Genomic DNA, 19,752 nt, shown 5'->3' on the forward strand with positions numbered 1-19,752 from the left:
CCACTTTGGTCCCCTAGGACCTGCTCAGTAACCCTAAACCCCTGAGCACTGACTTCTATTAACACCCTTCATGTCAATCAGTAATATGTTCCTCACCTGGGAGGGTGGGGCACAGGAATTGAGTTTGGGGGCCTGCCCAAGCAGAGGGCAAATGGTGCCCTCTTCATACCTGTGTTTTGCTTTCTTGCTTGCCTCAGGCTGCCAGGCCAAGCGTGCCTTCTGTGTCTCCAGCCCCTGCCAGAATGGTGGCACCTGCTCTGATGGCTGGGCTGGCTTCCGATGCGATTGCCCTGTGGGCTTCGGGGGAAAAGACTGTGGGCTTGGTGAGGGACACTGCCAAGAGAGGGAGGTGCAAGGGAGGTGGGAAGGGGCCAAAGGCTCAGGATGGAAGCCATAGGAGACATGGGGTTATGGAAGAAGATTTTGGTGGGAGGGTGGGATATTGTGGGCTCGGGAATAGAGGGAGAGAGTTACAGGGCAAAGACTGTTTGAAGTGACACAGAGAGGGGAACCACAAACCCACACTGTTGTGGGGAGGGGTTGGATATCAACTTCTTCCTTTTTCAATCCCTAGCCATGGGCCATCCCTACCGTTTTCGTGGCAGCGGAGCCCTGAGCTGGGACTTTGGGAGTGAAGTGACTATTTCGGTGCCCTGGTACCTGGGGCTGGCGTTCCGGACACGGGTACCACATGGGGTCTTGCTGCAGATTCAGGCTGGACAGCACAGTTCCCTCCTGTGCCAGGTGTGACCATGACTCCTGATCCCCAACCATCACTGTACATCTAAGCTAGGCAGCATCCTTCCCTCTTAGGCTGGTTGTGATTCTCCTGACCCTTCCTGAGTACAGGTCCACAATACTGATTTCCCCCCATTCTTACCCTATGGTAACTGGGAATGTCCAGATTTCTGTCTCATCAAGTGCTACCCACAATAGGATTGGTTTTCTCTCTATATAGCTGGAAAGGGGACTGTTGTCCTTGGTGGTGGACAGGGGCTCTGGCCGAACTACCCGCCTTGTGCTGGACCAGGTGACACTCAGTGATGGGCAGTGGCATGACATCCGTCTGGAACTGCAGGATGGACGAGCTGGGCGGTCTGGGCACTATCTTCTCACAGTCACAGTGGATTTTGGCCTCTTCCAGGTCTGAGGCCACTTCCTTGTCACCCTTTCCTATCCTTTGCCCCTTTGACATGTCTTTCATCCTAACCTGGACCTAGTTCCCATGGTCACTCAGGACCCTAAGTAGGTCCTCTCCTCACTGGCCCCATTGGGTTCCTATTTGCTCCTGTTTCTTGTAACCCAGGGATAAGCCAACCCTTTAAGTCACTCTCACCACCAACCCTTTCTCCCTCCTAGCTGTGGGCAGAGAGTTGAGTTGTAAAAGTATCAAAGGGTGCCCTGAGAGGAGGGAGGCCTAAGGTGTCTTCAGAGGAGACACTAACTCCATGAAGGTTGTCATAGGTCCAGCAACACCAGGGTGGTAACTATCCCAGAACTGCCTGAATTCCTTTCATTCATTCATTCGACAAATTCTCACTCCATTCAGGTTTGGGTGCTTGGTCTGAGGTTATGGGGATAAAAAAGAAAATACCATGCTTGAGGAGCTTATGTTCTGATAGGGGAAGGGGAGAGGACTTATTTCAAATAAGTGTAAAATAAGCAAAAATACAACGGGGGCAGAATGTCTTAGGGCACTTTGTAGGGGGGCTGCTGCTAGGGTAATCAGGGAGGACACAATAGAAGAGACTGCCTGATGCAGACCTCAAAGGAAGAGAAGACTTTCAGCTTGCAAAAGCTGGGAGGAAAGGACTCCAGGAATGGGGGAAACATCCCCATTGTGTGACTCTATAGAGAGGTATAAGATGGACAGATGGGTGAGAATAGAGACTAGCCGTGTGTCACTGAGCTGCAGAGTGTGTGAAGGAAAGCTAGGAATGTGGGCTGGAGCCATTGAGGGGAGTCCCTGAAGGTCTTGGAACTCAAGTACGATGTGGGCAGACCTGGCTGGGCATTAGGAGAATTAGCATCACCAAGGTCAGCTGCGTGTGCAATGGATTGGGAAGTGGAAAGAACATAAGCTGAGACCCCAGTTAGGCTAAAAGAATAATCCTAGGAAGAGATGACAAGACTCTTAATTAGACTGTGGGGTCTCTCCCTGGCCAGTACATTTAGGTTTTGGACCGTCAGTCCCTTTGTTTTGGGGATGGGGAGCCAGGCAAGCTGGGCTGTCTGGGTTGTTTCTTTTTTTTTTTTTTTTAGCAGAAGGGCATTCAGAGTTATTCTCCCTCATTCCCCAGCTCCCTCTACCCCCAGCTTTGTTCCAGATGCTCTATGGCCTAATCTTATGTTGACTTGAAGCTCCCTCCTTTGTCCTCCCCCACTCAGGACACCATGGCAGTGGGGAGTGAGCTGCATGGGCTAAAGGTGAAGCACCTCCATGTTGGGGGCCTGCTCAAGGCCTATGATGTCCATCGGGGCCTTGATGGATGTATCCAGGTAAGGAGCCTATTTAACCTTGCCCCACCAAAGCCATGGGGTATTGAAGAGAAATCAAGCTAGAAAGGGAGTTAGGTGTTAGGTGACCCAGAAACCTTGGGGACAGGAAACTTGGACTTGCTGGGAGAGGGTTTGGTATAGTCTGGGGGGCAGGTGTGATATTACAAGGGATAGAGGAGGATATTTGGGAGGAGATCTTATTTGGGAGAGGGTACTCTGCCTTAGTGTTCGAGGAGATATGCTCAGGACTAGGGGGTGAGTCTTGGGGTTTTGAAGGAAAGTCTTGTTAGAGTTAGGGATGGGACTTGGTTTTGAGGGCTTGAGAATGGAAGGGGGTCAATCAATCTAGGAGCCTTGGAGTAAGAGGTTTGGGGGGCATTCTTGGTGGAGTCTAGAGGTCTTATTTTGGCAATGGGGTGGTTCTCAGTCTCATGTTTAGGGAAGATGTCAGGCAGGGGTCAGTCCTGGGACATTTGGAAGCAGGACAATTGCTCCTACTTGGGGCTTGGGTAGGCTTTGTGGCTTCAGAATTTTGGGGTGCAGTGCTGTATCCCCCAGTGACCCATCTTCTGGCAGGGAGTGTGGTTGGGCACTGTGCCGTCAGGGGCGCCAGCCCTCCCTCCACCCAGCAGTAAGATGAATGCAGAGCCAGGCTGCAATGTGCTCAACCCCTGTGCCTCCAAGCCCTGCCCTCTGCATTCTGACTGCCGAGATGAGTGGCAGACCTTCTCCTGTGTCTGCCGCCCAGGTAGGATTTTCTCAGGGCTGGGCAGGGGAGGGAGTGTCTACAAGGGCAGTGTGGAAGGTGTCCTGGGGTTCTGGCCTCGAGTGGTGACCAAGAGACAGAACGACCAGGTCCAGGGAGTGACAGCTTCAAAGCCTGGCTCTGCTACATAATCTTGGGAGAGTCAGTTGACATCTTGGAGCCTGAGTTTTCTCCCTTTCACAAAGAGGGGTTGGAATGGACAGTTTTTGAGGTTCCCACTATTCCTAATCCTGTGATTGGGGATACCCACCAAATGGCTTGATGTTACTATCCTGAGAGCGGGATCAGCATGCTGAAATCCTCCTGCTTGCCCAGGTTACTATGGGAAGGCCTGTGTGGATGCCTGTCACCTGAATCCCTGTAAGAACAAGGGTTCCTGCCAACGGCGTACAGGAGCGCCTCATGGTTACGCTTGCGAGTGTGAGGATGGCCACTTCGGACCTCACTGTGAGCACAGGTGAGAGAGCTAAGAGGTTTAGTGATGCCTGGGACTAAAGGAGAGGGTTGGGGGCAAGGAGTGGTTCTTGAAATGAAGGCCCGGAGAGGCCAGAGATAAACCTTGAAAGGAGAAATCCATTGTTGGGGGACAGTCAGGGGAAGTTCTCAGTGTAACTTCTGCTCCCTGTTCCTCTGCAGAATGGACCAGCAGTGTCCTCGGGGCTGGTGGGGGAGCCCGACCTGTGGACCCTGCAACTGTGACGTCAACAAGGGCTTTGATCCAGATTGTAACAAGACCAATGGGCAGTGTTATTGTAAGGTAAATGGGGTGGGGGTACATTGTGCTTCAGACCCTGACCCCTTACCCCAGGACCTTGATCTTTGACCCCTTACCTCTAATAGCTACCACCAGTATCCTCTCCTTCTTTGATCCCTGAACTTGTTTCACTTTGACCTATGACTCCTGACCCAATTTTGAGACCCATATCTTGATTTTCTTCTTCTGACTCTTGACCTCTGACCTTGACCCCTTGCACCTCACCTCTGACTCCTGATTCGGACATCCTGGCCTTGACCTCCATTTCTCTGACCCAACAATCCCAGGTCCTGGTTTCAGCTTGCCCATGACCTTTGACCCCCTAATCTCAACACCTGCCCTGACTTCTGACCCCAGCTCCTATGACCCCTTCCCTAAGCCCTGACCTCTGACCCCAGGCCCCTGACCCCGTCCCCCCTTCAGGAGTTCCATTTCCGACCGAAGGGGAGTGACACCTGCCTCCCCTGTGACTGCTACCCTGTGGGCTCCTCTTCACGCTCCTGCTCCCAGGACAGCGGGCAGTGCCCCTGCCGGCCTGGAGTCATCGGCCGGCAGTGCAACAGCTGCGACAGTCCCTTTGCCGAGGTCACTGCCAGCGGCTGCCGGGGTGAGCTGTTGTTGGGGGACAGTCAGGGGAAGTTCTCAATGTAATGCCTGGAAAAAGGTTGCTTTTAGGGGTCTAGATACGGCTCTACACTCTGGTCTTACATGGGAGATGCCATTCATCCAACTTTATTGGCAGCATGAAAAACCAGGGGGAACACCTGTCATTGTTGGGGACTGTGGGGTTTGCTCTTCAAATCACTGCTCAGGCAGTTCCTGAGTGCTGCCACCAGGTGGCGGTAATGTACCACAATATTGAGCAGTAAGACTGCTTGGGTTCCAAGGTGTTAGCTCTGCTTTCACAAGACCCTCTTTAAATGCGAGTTTTCTTTCACTGTTGACACACAGATCTGGCCTCTGTTTGGCAAATGAACAATGGTAGATAATATGTGCAAAGATGATGCTTTAAAATAAATTTTTTCAAAAGGAGAAAGGATCCAAGAATCTCAAAAGTTGAAAGGGACGGTAGAGGTCATCTGTTATAGAAAACACTATGGGATGTCAGCAAGAAAGGACCTTACAGCATAAACCTCTCAGGGACATGGAACGTAGACTGTCAGAGCTGGAGAGGACTTTAGAACACAGAATGGAAGAATATAGACATTGAACATTGGATATTAAAAGCAACCTTAGCAGCCATGTAGAACAGCCCTCCTGTTTTGGAGAGGGGGATTTGAGATCCAGGGAAATAAATTATTTGATATAATTTGATATCTATCTTAGCATTTCCTTGATTAGTTAGGTGGCATGGTCAGGAAGATCTGAAATGGAATCCTGCCTCAGACAGTAGTTCTGTGACCCTGGGCAAGTTACTGTCCTTCTCTTAGCCTCAGTTTCCTCATCTGTAAAATGGGAACAGTGATAGCACCTGCCTTACAAGGGTTGTCATGAGGATCAAATGAGTGAACATTTGTAAAAATACTTTGTAAACCTTTAAAGTGCTTTATAGATGCTAGCTAGTATTATTTTTTGTCTGCTTATGAAAACCCCGGTCTTAGATCTAGACCTCAATAGGACTATTTTCTTTATAATCATTAGTTATCTTAAAGCTGGGATACTGACTTCTTTTACAAAGAACTTTCTTCACAAATTTGTGCATTTGGAAGTGAAAGTATGATTGTCTCCTTATGATAGAAGGGGAGAAATGGTCTCAGAGAGGTCAAGTGATCTGTCTGTTATCATACAGCTAATACCTGGAGGACAAACACAGGACACCAACAGGGACCTTCTGACTCCAAAATCTGGGCTTTTTGCTAAGCTTTGGGGGCAGCAGGCTCTGCAGAATCGCCAGTGATTACTTCAAGGCTTGGTGGCTCCCTCTCCTCCTGGTTTTAACTTTCTCTTCTCTCCTTCCCAGTGCTCTATGATGGATGCCCCAAGTCACTGAAAGGTGGTGTGTGGTGGCCACAGACCAAGTTTGGGCTCTTGGCCACGGTGCCTTGCCCCAAAGGGTCCCTGGGTAAGTAACTGTGGTTGGAAATGCTAGGTCCTCAGTGGGACTTGGGAGAAGGAGGGAGCAACTAGAGAAATGGGAGAATGGAGCCCTGGGATCCTCCAGACCTAGAGGGGCCCTATAATATGTGACAACTTCGGCCTTAGGGAACTTTCCTCTTAGGGGGTAGAAAAGGAAGGGGGAGATGGGAATTGAGGGGGGATTTGGTTTAGAACCTTTCCTCCACCACCTCTGTTGCCCCTAGCCCCCTCACCTGTCATTTTCCCATTTCTCTTGGTTTCTGGGCAGGCTTGCGGGGAGCAGGTAAGTCTCCTTAATGTATTCAGGGATGCTTTGGGCTCTCCTGCTGCGTGAGGTCCCTGCAGACTCCTTTGCTGGCTGAAGCCCTGCCTGCAACCCTCTCCCCTCCCCACTTGCTGCCTAAATTCTTCGCCGTCCTCCTCACTGCCTGAAGTCTCTGTAGATCCCCACTCTTCTTGGCACTAACAAATCAGTTGGTTCTCAATTATCCGCAGTGTAGTGTGGATTACGTAGGGCTACTGCCCCTTCCACAGATGGGACTGTGTGGTTAGGTGTGGATGGGTATCTGTGTCTGTCTGAGAGCGGATGTTCCTCTTGGGGTCGGGGGCAGTGTGTTTGGGTTTGCTTTTACCTCCCTGCTTCTTAAATTCTATTCTAAATGATTTTTTAATTATCTGCTAGTTTGGGATCATTCTTGCTTCTGCCCTGCTCTTAGTACAGGTGATTGAGAACTGACTTATAATGCTTATAATCCCCACCTGCCACCTTGTTCTCCTCTTCTGCTTATGGTACCACCAAGCTTCAGGAACACTAGACTTTTGGACCTGGAGGTTCTGGGGGAAGAGGGGTTGAGGCTGCCCCTGTGGTGACCTGAGGAGGTCAGTTGACTCCTCTGGCCTGGAGCTGGCCCTTGACTCGGGCTGTGTTGGGACTTGGCTTGTGACTAGTGCCTGGGGCCTGGAGGTCCTGGCTGCCCAAAGCTGGGGCTCTGACAATGATGACTGACTTCTTGCCTTTGCATAGGTGCTGCCATCAGGCACTGTGATGAGGACAAGGGGTGGCTGGAACCAGACCTCTTCAACTGTACTTCACCTGCTTTCCGGGAACTGGGCCTGCTGGTAGTATATCTCTCAACCTACCCCTGTGTAATGAGGTGGCACAGGGGATGAAACTTAGGGACTAGAGAGAGTCAAGAAGCCCTGAATCCAAACGTGGCCAGAGATACTTACCAGATGCGTGACCTTGAGCAAGTCACTTAATCTCTGTTTGCCTGTTTCTTCATCTGTAAAATGGGCATCTACTCCCCAGGGTTGTTGTGAGGATCAAATGAGATAATATTTGTAAAGTGTTCAGCACAGCGCAGTTCCTGGCATACAGTAGGTACTTAATAAATGCTTGTTTCCCATCTACTTTAACATCTTTAGGCTCTCTCCAGCTTTCTAGGACATGGCTTTGCTGGTAATACATCTGTCTACACCCCAGCTACCCTAAGCTCCCTAATACCTTCCAACCTTCTGGAACTTGTCTCAGCTGGTAATGGTTCCTTCTTCCTGGCTCCACAACCTCCTCTTGGAGACCCGACGAGGGTCTACCTTCCCAAAACTGATGCTACTAGGAATAGCCTCTTTCCATTCAGAACCAGAAACTTCTAGACCTTCTCAAACCCTGTAGTTCCCTCCCTTCTCTCCCCAACCTCCATAGACACCCCCCCCCTTGTCCCACTGGAAATTCCCACTCTGAATTTCGTGATGCTAACAGACCCCAGTATCATGCAGACATTCTGTGTCTTCCCAATGTAAAGGCAATATACTCTAGTAAAAGAACCCTGTCAATGGCAGTTAGGTGGCCCAGTGGATAGAGTACTGGGCCTGGAGTCAGGAAGACCTGACTTCAAGCATTTACCAGCTCTGTGAACCTGGGCAGGTCACTTAACCACCATCTACCTCAGTTTCCTCAGCTGCAAAACAAAAGCATCTACTCAGGTTTGTTTTGAGGACCAAATGAGATTATATTTTTAAAGTACTTAGCACAACCTGACATGTAGTATGAGCTTAAATGCTCATTTCCTTCCTTCCTTCCTTCCTTCCTTCCTTCCTTCCTTCCTTCCTTCCTTCCTTCCTTCCTTCCTTCCTTCCTTCCTTCCTTCCTTCTTCCTTCCTTCCTGTGGAAGGAGCAGCTATTTTTTCTTGAAATGAGGTCAGATCCTGGCTTTGCGACTCTGGGCAGATCCTTCTGTCTCCTCTGAGTTAGTTCTGTCCTCTGTGAAATAAGGAGATTAGGCAAGGTGATTGCTACATTCCCTTAGAACATAGAACTTAACAAAGGTGTTCTGTGATCCTTGGGTGTTATCTCAATTGCTTGTCTCAGTCTGCTTGTTGTCCTTACTCTGTGACCCCCTGGGTATGGGAGAATTAGTAGAAATAGGATGACTCTGGGGATCCTAAGACCAGGTGGAGATGGGGAGGAACAAAAGGGGGACTTCAATATGACCCTTGTCCCTTCCGCTTCCTCCTGGGCAGCTGGAAGATCTAGAACGCAATGAAACAGAGCTAGACACCATCGAGGCCAAGAAGTTGGCCCAGCGGCTTCGTGCAGTAACTGGCCACACTGAGCGTTACTTTGGCAATGATGTCCACATTGCTGCCCGTCTGTTGGGCCGGCTCCTGACCTTCGAGAGTCATCAGCAGGGCTTCGGGCTGACAGCCACACAGGATGCCCACTTTAATGAGGTAACCCTGGCTATCTCTGCTGACTGTGATCCCTGGTCATCAGTGATCCCTGAATTACCCTCGCTGACATTTCTATGGTCACAAGGAGATCTTTGATATGCCTCTGACCCTCCTGATAACTGTCTGAACCTGCCCTCGTGGCATCCCGGTCACCACAATGGCACCCATCCCTCAAGCAAGATTACAAAAAATGCATCCCTAAACAAGCTGGTTCTGGCCATGCCTCACTGACTTCAGGGTCTGATTGTTTATCTATGACTCTCCACCATAACTGATATCCCCACATTTATATAGAAAGCCCATTTCAGTGGGATGACCCTACTGACCCCTTACTTGACTAACTTCTGACTCTAGTTACCACAAGCCAAGATTGTTGATCTCCATCCTCTTGACTGTCCTCTGATACTTAACCCCACTTGACTTAAGGTAGTGTTCAGAGCTTGGCTTTAGGGAAATCAGCCTTCTGGTTTTCTGTCTCAGTGGACTGTTTGTTTTGGGGGAAAGAATCTTGAACTAGGAGTCAGAACTGGGGACCTCTGGCTCAGCTCCATCTCAGACATGACCTGGGGTCACTCTAGGCCTCAGTCTGAGGGGCATTTCTGAGATACTGTGAAGGTGGAATTAACAGAACTGATTTAGTCTTGATTGTGCTTGATAAATAAGGGAGGGGAAAGTCACGGAGAACCATGAGGTTTGGAACATATGAAGTCAGATGAAGGGCAGAGTCACAGACAGAAATAGTAAAGTCATGGGATTGGGAAACCAGAGCTGGGTGAGACCTCAGGCCCTGGTCCAGTATCCTGACTTTATGGATGAAGAAACTCTAGCTGGGGGAGGGGGAGGGTTGGCCTGAGGTCACACAATAACAATAACTCAAATTCTGTGGCCTTTTTACCAAGTTCCATATGTTTATTATCCAATTTCGTCCTTACAACGCCAGGTAGGCATGGACATTATTATCCCTCGTTTAAAGAGGGGGAAGCTGATTCTCAGGCTAAGTGACTTGTTCTGAGTATTATAGCTACTAAGTGCCAGAGTAAGACTGAAACCAAGATCTCGCCTGATTCCACATCCTGCAGCTTGTTCATCGTATTTCAGTGGCTCTCACTCTGGGGCTCTTTGTGGCAGGTAGTTCTGGGGTTGTGAGTGGGAAGGGGTTACCAGAGTCCTCCTCACCATAACTTTTTCATCCCTAGAATCTGCTCTGGGCTGGCTCAGCTGTTCTGGCCCCTGAGACCCGTAAACTGTGGGATTCTCCATGGCCACAAGCCCTAGGTGGGACCCCAACCCGGGGGGCCAGTGCAGGCCTCATTGAGCAGTTGGAGGAATACACAGCGACGTTGGCCCAGAACATGGAGCTCACATACCTGAACCCTGTGGGCTTGGTGGCACCTAATATTAGTAAGCAGGGACTCCAGTGAGTGGGCAGGTGGGGGTCAGGAGCTCCCAATGGGGGAAGAGGAGGGAAAGGGACACTGTTTTGGGAGGAGAAAATGAACTTTGGCCAATGGCTTTTGACACTTACCTTCCTTTGCCCCTAGTGCTCAGCATCGATCGAATGGAACCTCCTGCTCCCACCATGGGGGGACATCGATATCCTAGGTACCACGGTAGCCTTTTCCGGGGCCAAGATGCCTGGGACCCTCATACACATGTAGTGCTGCCCCCACCAGGACCCCGGCCCCCACAGCCAGAAGGTAAATCCCCTAAGAGCACTAACCAGGAAGAGGGTTTCTCAGGCCACTGTCTGCACCCACAGAGCAGCACCTTCCTTGGGAGATTATGTGGCTGTGGCAGGGTTGGAAGCACTGGTCAGTTGTCCTGGAGGGTCACAGACTGTGGCTTTCCCTTTGCCTCCTCCAGCTGTGCCCACAAGTGGCAGCAGTGATGCCAATGGGACGGCAGAGAGCGTGGCAGGCCGAGGGGGGCCCCTGGAGGCAGAGCCGGGTCTCACCATTGTCATCCTCCTCATCTACCGAACCCTGGGAGGGCTGCTCCCTGCCCGCTACCAGGCAGAACGCCGAAGTGTTAGGTATGGGGGCCAGTTAAAGGGCTTACTCTAAAAGAAAGGTTGAGTTGGTCGTGTCTGGGTCATCTGGACTCTGGGTCCCTTCAGAACAGGGTGTCAGGGCAAGAGATCTCCTCCCTAAGGGCACTCCTAGAGTCTAATCCCTTATCAGTGTGGTATAGTGGCAGAGCTGATTAATTTGGAGTAAGGATCTGAGTTCTTTTCTTTGCTGAATGACTTCTGGGCCTCATTTTCTAGACATTAGACTCCACTTTTCTCTAGACGTGTTCTTTATCAAGCAGGCTGTCCAGGTTCTGCCCTCATATAGTGAGGGTCAAGGAGAAGGAAGGGGCTCGAAGGGGAGTGTCTGTTATTCTGAGAATGTCTGAGGTCCAGAGGTTGTGGTGTTTATGCAGAGGCCTCGTGACCATTGGGGATCTAGGAGGGGGTGTTCCTGTTTGGATCTAGATTGGATTAGAAACTTGAGATAGCTCAGAAGTTGGAGTCCTTTCTGCTCTCTGAGCATTAGTTTCTCCACCTGTACAATGAGGAGGTCATGCTAAATGATTACCAGACTTTGTGGCTGGTACTGGGGGGTGGTAGGTGTGGGTATAGCATGACAATTCTAGGGCTCAGGCATTAATGTTTCTTCAGGCTCCCCCGGAACCCAGTCATGAACTCTCCAGTGGTCAGCGTGTCTGTGTTCAGGGAGCGCAGCTTCTTGCAGGGCGTTCTAGAGTCACCTGTCACCCTGGAGTTCCGCCTGCTACAGACAGCAAATCGGAGCAAACCCCTCTGTGTGCAGTGGGAGCGGCCCAGCCTGTGAGGAGGCATCCCTTCTTCTCCCGTACCTGGCAATCCCCTGGGTGGCCCTCAGAGCCATCTCTGTTAAATGACATGTTGGCTTAGCCTTTGAGGACCTGTCCCTCCAATCCACCCCAGGATCAGCCTGTGTATGGTAGAACTGGCCCAGCACCCCCAGACCCACTGAACCTTGCTCAGCCTCAGATCTTCATCTTTAAGGAGGTTGGATTAGATGGTCTCTAAGGGCCCTTATATTTCTAGATTCTTTGATTTTATTATTAGTCCATGGATTGGGCTGGCCCACGAAGAGGTCTGCACACTTGTCCTTCTCTCCCACCCAATACTGGTGCAGGCACAGTACCCTCAGTTGCTAGCCTGAGCATCTGGACTCTGAACTCTGATGTGACTCTCCACAGGAGTGACCCTTGGGGTGTGTGGACAGCCCGTGATTGTGAGCTGGTACACAGGAATGGTACCCATGTGCGCTGCCAGTGTTCCCGGCTTGGTACTTTTGGGGTGCTCATGGATGCCTCCCATCGAGAGGTATGGGGATATCCATTTTCCTGGATGTCAAGGAATCTTCCAAACTGTTCCTGAGTTACAAGGGAGTGGGGAATGATTGTCTGAATCCTTCAGGTTCCTTGGTGGGAGGGGGGCTCAGTTAAAGCCTGGTGGGGTTAGACTTGTGTGAATGGGAGTGTTATATCAGAAAGGAAGGTTGACGCAAAGGATTGAGGGATAGGCATCAGGCTAGGGAGATGACACCAGGAGTGGGTAGACTGGGGAGAGTGGAGGTCATACCAGGAGCTTACCTGGCTGTGCATGTAAGGTTCCATTACTTCCTGACTGTCCCTCCCCATGCCCACAGCGTCTGGAAGGTGACCTGGCCCTCCTGGCTGTAGTCACCCATGTGACTGTGTCCGTGACTGTGGCTTCCTTGCTCCTGACTGTGGCTGTCCTGCTCAGCCTTCGAGGCCTCAAGTCTAACACCCGCGGGATCCATGCCAACGTGGCAGCTGCACTCGGGCTGGCGGAGCTGCTCTTTTTCCTGGGGATTTACCACACCCACAGCCAGGTGTTCAGCTGGGGGGGTCCAATGCCAGGAAGCCATCTGAGGCCCGGGGCTCTGCTGGTGGTGGTGATGGTGGGGAGTTTGGGAGACTGGTGGGCAGGAACTCTGGGCAGAGGAAGCAGGAGTCCACCCTGCAGAGCTGAGGTTACCCTCTGCTTTCCTTCCCTCTCTCCAGTTCCTGTGCACTGTGATTGCCATTGTCCTCCATTATCTGTTCTTGGGCACCTTCTCCTGGCTCTTTGTGCAGGGACTGCACCTCTATCGCATGCAGGCAGAGGCTCGAAACGTGGACATTGGGGCAATGCGCTTCTATTATGCCCTGGGCTGGGGTGTTCCCGCCATCCTCCTGGGTAAAGTGAACCCCTCCTCCCCATCATCCATGTAGGACCTACAAAGCATTTTCCCCTCAACAACTGTAGAGCCCATTTAGTACAAAAATTATTGTTTCCAAAAACTTGAGGCCAGTGAGATGTGATTTACTCCAAGTTTATGCAGCTAAAAGGAGAAGAGAGATTCAAATCCAGGTTTTCTGACTTGGAATCCAGTGCTCTTTTCCCCATAATGGGTAGTATACATTGCCATGGGTGTTACCCCTACCCCAGTGGGTAACATAGGCAGCGCCCCTCAGCCATCCCAGATGACGTGAGCCCCCACCACCTGCCATCACTGCCCAAACCAGCTCAGCCCCAGCATCTGAGGGAGAGACCTGGACACTGCCCTCAGGGAAGACCAGAGGGTCCCTCAGGCCTCCTGCCATCTTGTAGTCCTCTGAAGGGTGTGAACACCAGGGTTCCATGTCACCCCACTTTCTTCTCTCTAATCTGCAGGCTTGTTGACTCCTTGATCACCAAGTGGGGTATAGTGGAAAGAAAACTCACTTTTGATCAGGACACCTGGGTTCAGATCCCAGCTTTTTAGGTCTTGTGGAACCTGAGGCAAATCCATCTCCTTTTCAGATCCCCAGTTTTCTCCTTTAAAGTGAAGAAATTTAAGTAACTCATCTCTAAAGTTTGTGAAACCCAGGCTTCCTTTCACACACCTGGCTCCTTTCACCTCAGATCTCCCACAGAACAAACACCAGACTTCCCATACATGCTCAGGACTGTAGGTAGCATGGAGGAACAGCTGGGGCCAGAGAGGTACTTGGAGAGAGGGTAGCCCTTTTAAAAAGGTCAGCAAGGTCTGGGTCTCCTGTCCTTGTAAAATGAGGGTATTGGATCTGTAAGTCCCATTACTTCCCTGACCCTTGGTTTCTTCATCTGGCAACTGGACATGAGAACCTTTCACTATCTACTTGACAGAGTTATTCTTAGGGCAAGCTTCCATAAATGATAAAGCATATTTGATCCATTAAGATTGTTGATCTTCATACTAATAGATTGGTGAGGGTAGGTCTCTGTCTCCTGAGTCTGTCCCCTAGAGCCTCTCTCCCTCTTTGAAATGCCTTAACTCCCTTCTCCCTTGATCAGGAAGGAGGAAGAAGTGTTCCACTTCTGACATAGCGGGACAATGGCATGGAATGTGATCCCATTGGGCTCCTTGTGCCCATCCTTGCTCCTCCTCTACTTTTCTCCCCATCACTGTGGTCTTCATTCCATATGATGAGCCTGTCAGGGGTTGGGGGAGGGAGTTGCTTCCTGCTCTGAGTCCTCTTTTCTCTAGGCCTTGCAGTAGGCCTTGACCCTGGGGGTTACGGGAACTCGGACTTCTGTTGGATTTCCATCCATGATAAACTGGTCTGGAGCTTTGCGGGCCCTATTGTCCTGGTCATTTCGGTGAGACCCTGAAGTGTACCCCCAGTCCCAACCTCAGCTCCCAACCCTAACTCCATCCTTAATTCTGCCACCTACCTGGGTGCTTTCCCTGGGCTAGGGCTGGGGGCTTTGGGTGTTTGGTGAGAGGAAACACTGACTTTGCTCTCTTTATCTTTATCTGTTTGTCTTTCTGAATCTTTGCCTGCCTCTCCATGTCTCTGTGGCCACACCCGACCCTTTGTGCCTGAATGTCCTGTCTTTTTCCATATCCAACTGATGCTGTCTTATTTTCCCCTTGTCTTGTTCCATCACTCTATCCTCTCTCTGTTCTCGTGTACCCCTTTGTGCTCCTGTCTTGCCATGTCTCTGTTTCCCCTGTGTCTTGGTTTCCATGCCCCACCTATGTTGTGTGTCTAGATGAATGGGGTCTTGTTCCTGCTGGTGGCAAGGATGTCCTGCTCCCCTGGGCAGAGGGAGGCCAAGAGGATGTCTGTGCTGTGAGTTGATGTCAGGGGATGGGTGGGTCCACACTGAGCCCTGCCAGGCTGTACAGAGGGTATGGCAGGTGTGACCAGGGCTAGAACATATCATGAGGGAGGGCAGTTTGGGAGAGTGGGAGGATGAGAGAAGGTTGTTGGCTTGTGACTTCAGAAAGGGACTGGCCTTGCCTTGTCCATTCTCCTCCTTGTTCCCTCAACTTCCCCATTAGACACCTCTCTCTGGAAGGAAATTCCACTGGTACAAATTTGCCTCCTTGGGCATCTTTCTGTCCTTCTTCTTCTTGTTGTTGGTCTCTCCCTGTTTCTATTTCTCTTTTTGTCTTTCTCTTCCTTCCTTTGTCCCTGTCCTGGGTGGCCTCTCTCTGTCTTGGTCCCCATCCTTACCTCTTTCCCTGGCTTACTCTGTCTCTTTGTCCTCGTCTGTCTTCCCTTTATCTTTCTGACCCTGCTTGTGCGTCCTTGTCCGTGCCCTTCTTCTTGTCTCCCTTTCTCCATCTTTTCCTGTCTGTGTCTCCTCCACATGTGGCCCTCTGCAGTTCCTTCCTGCTGCTCCTGCTCATCAGTGCCTCCTGGCTCTTTGGTCTCCTGGCAGTCAACCATAGCGTCCTGGCCTTTCACTACCTCCACGCTGGGTTCTGCGGCCTTCAGGTGAGCCTGAACCCACAGGAAGCCCGAGGGCTGGCTGTCACCCAGGGAAGCCTGGGACCCTGCCCTGTCCCTTTGTCACAGTCGCTCCTTCCCTAAGCTTCCCCACTCCCTCCAAGTATCCCTCTCACTGCCATTTTTTGTCCCTTTATTGACTACCCTTCCTCTGCCATTGCCACAGGGCCCAGCTGTGCTACTGCTCTTCTGTGTCCTGAATGAGGAGACCCGAGGGGCCTGGGCCTCAGCCTGTCTGGGCAAGAAAGCAGGAACAGAGGAGGCAAGGCCAACCCCGGGCACGGTGAGGCGATGTTGGGGGGAATTAGTGGTGGTATGCTGTGCCACTGCATAGGATGAGCATTGGAGAGGTCTAAGAGTGCTTGGGTCCTGATTGACCACGCTTCCCCCTCACAGGGCCCTGGTGCTTACAACAACACAGCCCTGTTTGAGGAAAGTGGCCTCATCCGAATCACTCTGGGGGCTTCCACGGTGTCTTCGGTTAGCAGTGCCCGGTCGGCCAGGACACAGGACAGTCAGCGGGGCAGAGGTGGCCTCCTCAGGTACAGCAGGGGCAGTCCTTGCCCGTGCAGGCTGCACCAGGGAATGAGAAACATCAGGATCCCTGACCCATTTGTAGACATCAGAGTTGAGGGCTGGAAGAACGTCCAATGTTATCTCTTCTTATCCCTTACTAGATCAGGAATTCTTACTTTGGCTTCTCTGCCAAAAGGCCTACATGTAGAAAGTCTCCTCTGTCCCTTAGTCAGCCTGAGACACAGTCTGGATTTTCACAAAGGCTTTGTATACTACCTTCCTGGAGCAAATGAACTTCCCCTCTCTGGGCCTCCATTTTCTCATCTATAAAATGGGGATGATAATAACTGTATTACTTATCTTCCAGGGTTAAATTATATTATATGTGTAAACCTTAAATAACCATCCAGTATAAGTTATTTTTATTGCTGCTGTCCAAGTCAAAGAGAGTAAAAGCCAATTTCGAGAGCCCTGGGACCTGTGCAGGCACAGGCTTAGCCAGCTGGGTGAACCTCACACTGCCTGTCTGCACATCTTTACATCTGAGCCCCCTCTCCCCCCTTTCAATTCAACATGCATGAATGTGCAGGCCCCTGTGTTGGGCACTGCATATACAGCCCGGGAAAAACAGGACATTCCCTCCCTTCAAATGGCTTGAAATATTAACAGTAACTAACAACAACAACAACAAAGAGGCATTTATAGAGTTCTCTAAGGTTTGCAAAGCATGGTCCATGTTATCTTGTTTGTTCCTTATAAACACCCTGGGAAGTAATAATAATGGCTGCCGTTTATATGCTGCTTACTGCTAAATGGTACGTAATTACCAGATTTAATCTGTACAATAACCCTGGGAAACAGGTACTGTTATTACCCCCATTTTACAGATTAGGCTACAGAGGCAGATCGAGGTTAAGTAGCTTAGCGAGCATCACTCAGCTAGTTGATGTCTGAGGCTGGATTTGAACTCACTGCACCACCTAGTCAACATTTGTATCGTACCTTATGATTTAAAAGTACTTTATGTGTGTCATCTCACTTGATAATTTCCCTCTAAGGAAAGCAGTGTGAGTATCATCCCCATTTTATGGATTAGAAATCTGAGGCTCAGTTTAGGAAGTGATTTACCCAAGGTCACATAGTGGCAGAACCAGGATTTGAACCCAGATTCTGACTCCAGGTTCCTATACTCTTTTCACTATATTGTAGCTGCCTCCTACCATCTAGCAGGAAGATGAGATTTGAACACAAGTAACTGAATATTAGATTATGTTTAACTGCATAATGGATGAAACCAAATCATAAGAGATTCTGTCACGAGGGTTCTCTTGTTGCTGGGGATAAGGGTGGGGGTGGTAGAATCAAAGAAGGCTCCATGAATGTGGCAGCTCCTGAGCAGGGCCTTGAAGGAAGAGGATTTCAACAGAGATTGGGGGGTTTGCCATGAGGCATGATGTATACCAATCACACAGGGTCCAAAAGTCAGAAGGAGGTTGGGGGATGGGGGGATATTGCCAAAAGGAAGCAGTGGGAGAGAAAACTAGCAAGATGGGACAGAGTCAGATTATGGAAGGTTTTGAATTCCAGATTAAGAACTGCTAGTTCACCATTTAAGGTAGTGGGGAGCTGCTGACGTCTTTTGAACAGGTCATCATGGTGCATTATGGTGATCACTTTGAAGACTAGGTAGGATGGCCCCAAAGGGAAGGAGGCTGGAGGCAGGGATGTTGTTTCATTTCAGGAGAAAGCCCAGCACAATCTCATCTCCAGCACAAAAGAACTCCTCGACCCTCTTCTAGCACTTCTTTCACTGGACCCCATCAAGTCTGATGCTTCCTTGACTAGCCCCTTCTCTCTCAATCAGAGAACATTTCAGATCTCCAGTTGTGTGGGTGTATTACACAGATAGTCATACCTTCTTTTTGTAAGGGAGAGGGCAGCAAAGTAGAATGAAGGTTTTGAGGGTCGGAATGACCTGTATGTGTAAGAGGGGAGGATTCCATAGAAAGAAGAGATTAAAGATGCAGGAGAGGGGATGGTTGAGGTCTCACTGATGGACATAGATGTGAAGAGAGGAACATAGGAAGACACAGAGGCCAGGAGGAGGCAGTGGGCAGCAGTGTCAAATCCTCTAGGAAGCTAGAGGATGATGAAGACTGAAAAAATGCCATTGGAATTGTTGATTAGGAAGGAGGAAGTCTGAAGAGAGAGGTTTCCTGAAGAGAGCAGGTTCATTTGAATAGTAGGGATGGAAGCCAGACATAAGGGGACTGAGAAGAGAATGAGAGAAAGGGTTCAAGAGCATGATATTCTGTATGAGTCTGGCAATCAAGGAAAACAGAAAGAGAACTGGATGTAACTCAAAAAGGTGACAAGCTCTTCAGGGAAGAGGTTTTTGTTTTTGTGTTTTTTGTTTTGTTTTTTTGATGAGGGAGGCCTGGACATGTTTGTAGGCAGAGGGAAAGGAACCAATTGCTAGTGAGAGGTAGAGATTAGAGATGAAAGAGAAGGAAGGATAGAGCAAAGCCTAGAGTCGGATGGAATGGGAATGCATAAAGTGGAGGGCTTAGCCTTGGAAGAAGGCTGCCTAACCTTGTGAAACTGGACCGAGAGGGGAGACAGGACAGAGATTTACCATGTGATTTTCTTTTTCTCGATCACATGTACACAAAAACTTTTAACAGTCATTTTTTAAAATTTTGAGTTCCTAAATCCCTCCCTGAGAAGGTAAGCTATTTGATATAGATTATATGTGCAATCATGCAGAACATTTCCAGACCAGCCAGAAAACAGACCAAAAAACCCAAGAATAAAGAAAGTAAAAACAGTCTGCTTCAATCTGCATTCAGATTCCATCAGTTCTTTCTCTGGAGGTGGATAGCATTTTTTATCATAAATGGCAGAGTAGTTTAGAGAAAGATTGGAGAGAGATGAAGGAACTCATAACAAGTGATTTTTCAGTCATTTTTTAGTAAAGGAGGAAGTGAGGATCTCTACTGAACAAGGTTTGTAGAGGGTGAAATTTCAGACTCCAGGAAGTAGGAGATTTGGAACACTGTAGAGAATGACAGGATCTCAGAAGTAAAGAAAAAAATTATTTTGTGGGGGAATGAATTTGGGACCCAATTCTGGGTGACACACTTCAGGAAGGATATTGGAAAACTGTAGTGTACCCAGAAGAAGCAAACCTGAATGGTCAGAGGCCTGAAGAATATACTATATAAGGGATACTTGAAACACTTGTAGATGTGCGATCACATAGCTTGCATTCTCATTGGGTGGAGGAGGGACAGGAGTGAGATAAAGAATTTGGAACTCAGAATTTTAAAAAATGTTATAAATAAACAACTTGAACATGTTTAGCTTAGAGAAGACTTAGCAGAGGTGGGGAACCTGTGGCCCTGGAAGACACATATTAGGAGCCTAATAAATACTATTTGACTTAATAGCTGCCCTCCAATATTTGACTGTAACAATTAGAGCTGTTCAGGGGGCGGCTAGGTGGGGCAGTGAGTAAAGCACTGGCCCCGGAGTCAGGAGGACCTGAGTTTGGTTCCGGCCTCAGACACTTAACACCTACACACACACACACACACACACACACACACACACA

The 19,752-nt window shown here is 49.7% G+C and overlaps 1 protein-coding gene across 1 annotated transcript in view; it reads left to right on the forward strand.

The window, feature by feature from the left end:
• CELSR3 (cadherin EGF LAG seven-pass G-type receptor 3) overlaps positions 1-19,752 on the forward strand; it is a 74,526-nt gene that overhangs the window by 14,173 nt on the left and 40,601 nt on the right. The window contains exons 8-30 of the mRNA XM_069095394.1: positions 198-323; positions 575-744; positions 959-1,144; positions 2,389-2,499; positions 3,076-3,247; positions 3,581-3,722; positions 3,902-4,022; positions 4,443-4,626; positions 5,980-6,081; positions 7,120-7,214; positions 8,616-8,825; positions 10,022-10,226; positions 10,367-10,522; positions 10,689-10,857; positions 11,488-11,655; positions 12,054-12,180; positions 12,506-13,059; positions 13,537-13,565; positions 14,372-14,484; positions 14,881-14,960; positions 15,500-15,611; positions 15,790-15,906; positions 16,020-16,165. Coding sequence (XP_068951495.1) covers positions 198-323; positions 575-744; positions 959-1,144; positions 2,389-2,499; positions 3,076-3,247; positions 3,581-3,722; positions 3,902-4,022; positions 4,443-4,626; positions 5,980-6,081; positions 7,120-7,214; positions 8,616-8,825; positions 10,022-10,226; positions 10,367-10,522; positions 10,689-10,857; positions 11,488-11,655; positions 12,054-12,180; positions 12,506-13,059; positions 13,537-13,565; positions 14,372-14,484; positions 14,881-14,960; positions 15,500-15,611; positions 15,790-15,906; positions 16,020-16,165 — 3,595 coding nt within the window. The remainder of the gene's footprint in view (positions 1-197; positions 324-574; positions 745-958; positions 1,145-2,388; positions 2,500-3,075; positions 3,248-3,580; positions 3,723-3,901; positions 4,023-4,442; positions 4,627-5,979; positions 6,082-7,119; positions 7,215-8,615; positions 8,826-10,021; positions 10,227-10,366; positions 10,523-10,688; positions 10,858-11,487; positions 11,656-12,053; positions 12,181-12,505; positions 13,060-13,536; positions 13,566-14,371; positions 14,485-14,880; positions 14,961-15,499; positions 15,612-15,789; positions 15,907-16,019; positions 16,166-19,752) is intronic.

The sequence above is a fragment of the Petaurus breviceps genome, unplaced genomic scaffold (genome assembly GCF_028583685.1).
Source record: "Petaurus breviceps papuanus isolate PSGF00001 unplaced genomic scaffold, PetGlider_PUasm1.0 227, whole genome shotgun sequence".
Lineage (NCBI taxonomy): Eukaryota > Metazoa > Chordata > Mammalia > Diprotodontia > Petauridae > Petaurus > Petaurus breviceps.